Genomic DNA, 1,540 nt, shown 5'->3' on the forward strand with positions numbered 1-1,540 from the left:
AAATATCTATGCACTGACGGAGCATCAAACCGAACTAACTTGAAACTTAATTTCACATCTTTAACTCTAAAAAAAAAAAAATCCCTCAGATATTGAAGGGGCAATTAAAGTCTTTCGGTGTCCCCTGCTGTTCCACTCGTTTATTCTGCGCGTTCACTTGACCTAGTGTCAAACGCTCATATAATCTGACCAATAGCGTGGTTTTATGACCATATTTAGTAGTTTCCGTTTCCTTAAGTAGAGGGCTTCCACTGTTCCTCTTTCTGTTCACAGTCAACGCCTACCTTCCAGAACGCCTAGCTTTGACTCAGCTTCTGTCTCCCGAGCTCTAGTCATGGCTTCAGTGAAATTTGTACGTGAGTTGGAACTTGAAGAACCTTCCGTCTTGCGAAGTCGCAGTTCAACTCGCACTGCCGCAGCGGTTTCCGATGGTAAGGCCCAGGGGCTTGTCGATAATGGAAGCCTGGTTTCCTTTGCCTCCAATGTGACGGGCCAAAAGAAACAAGACGTCCTATACTCCACTCTGCTGGCGCAACGGGCTGCAAACAAGAAATACGACCGCTTCAATGACACTGAAAATTGGTACAAGTTTTACACTGACGTGATGGGAAAGGTTGGATGGGTCCTGCAAGGCTTCCAGTTCGATGAATACCAGTCTTCTCAGTCCGATTTCAAGATTTCCCAGATAACACTGGAACTGTTGAGCGCCCTGATCGGACCTGAAGCCGAATTGATGACAGTCGTGAAGGCAACTATCGATAACCTGGCAAAATCTTCAGAAGGGATCACTCTGTTTGGTTCCAGCAGCGCCTCAGAGAAACACGGAAACTTCCAAATTATTCCGTGTACAGTCGACAAGAGCAACCAGGTCAATGTTGCCTTCGTTGGTGCCTATTTCACGGCCAGTCAAGTCTCCAATAACTACTTCTTCTTCACTTACTCCAAGCAAGATATCCATCTTTTCAAGGCAGCCCAGGTGTTCACCTTAAACGAAGACCTCTATTCCCAAGTCCGCGAGACAGTTATTAAGAAGCTGGGGGATGCGGTCAAGACCGACATTGACGACCTGCAGATATAAACTGTTCAAGTTTAACATGCCAGTACAAGTCCGCATTTATTGACAGTAATGTTTGTACCTTTCACTTTACATATTCTCTTAGTTTTTCATAGTATAAAAATTAGACTTGTTCTCCTACACTAAAACTATTACAGTGTTAACAAAGTAAACTGGACTGAACAGTTAGGCGTAGATCCACCGTCTGTATAGCTAATTTGTTTTGGAAGCGGACTTTTGTAATCATCAGATTATATTCGCCATGATATTGTAGGATTTTTGTGTAACTGAACGCAGTGAAATAAACTATAAAAACGTGGGCCGATCAAAGTTTTATTTGCTTATTACCTAGCTGCTTACAGCAATTTGAGATAGATGAACAACACCTTTCAACCACTATCTTTGCCATTTTATAATAAGTGAAACTGGTGAGAAAAAAACAACTGGAGTGAAATTAAGCCCTTACTTTGATGTTCATATGAGCAT

At 42.5% G+C, this 1,540-nt stretch overlaps 1 protein-coding gene across 1 annotated transcript; it reads left to right on the top strand.

The window, feature by feature from the left end:
* The first annotated feature begins 283 nt into the window (after window positions 1-283).
* Window positions 284-1,256, top strand: LOC146452158 (uncharacterized). The gene has a single exon (XM_085098146.1). The coding sequence runs from the start codon at window positions 335-337 to the stop codon at window positions 1,076-1,078; it is 744 nt and encodes a 247-aa protein (XP_084954272.1). The 5' UTR covers window positions 284-334; the 3' UTR covers window positions 1,079-1,256.
* The last annotated feature ends 284 nt before the right edge of the window (window positions 1,257-1,540 follow it).

This window comes from Pavona decussata, unplaced genomic scaffold, assembly GCF_977016875.1.
Source record: "Pavona decussata unplaced genomic scaffold, jaPavDecu1.1 SCAFFOLD_377, whole genome shotgun sequence".
Classification (NCBI taxonomy): Eukaryota; Metazoa; Cnidaria; class Anthozoa; order Scleractinia; family Agariciidae; genus Pavona; species Pavona decussata.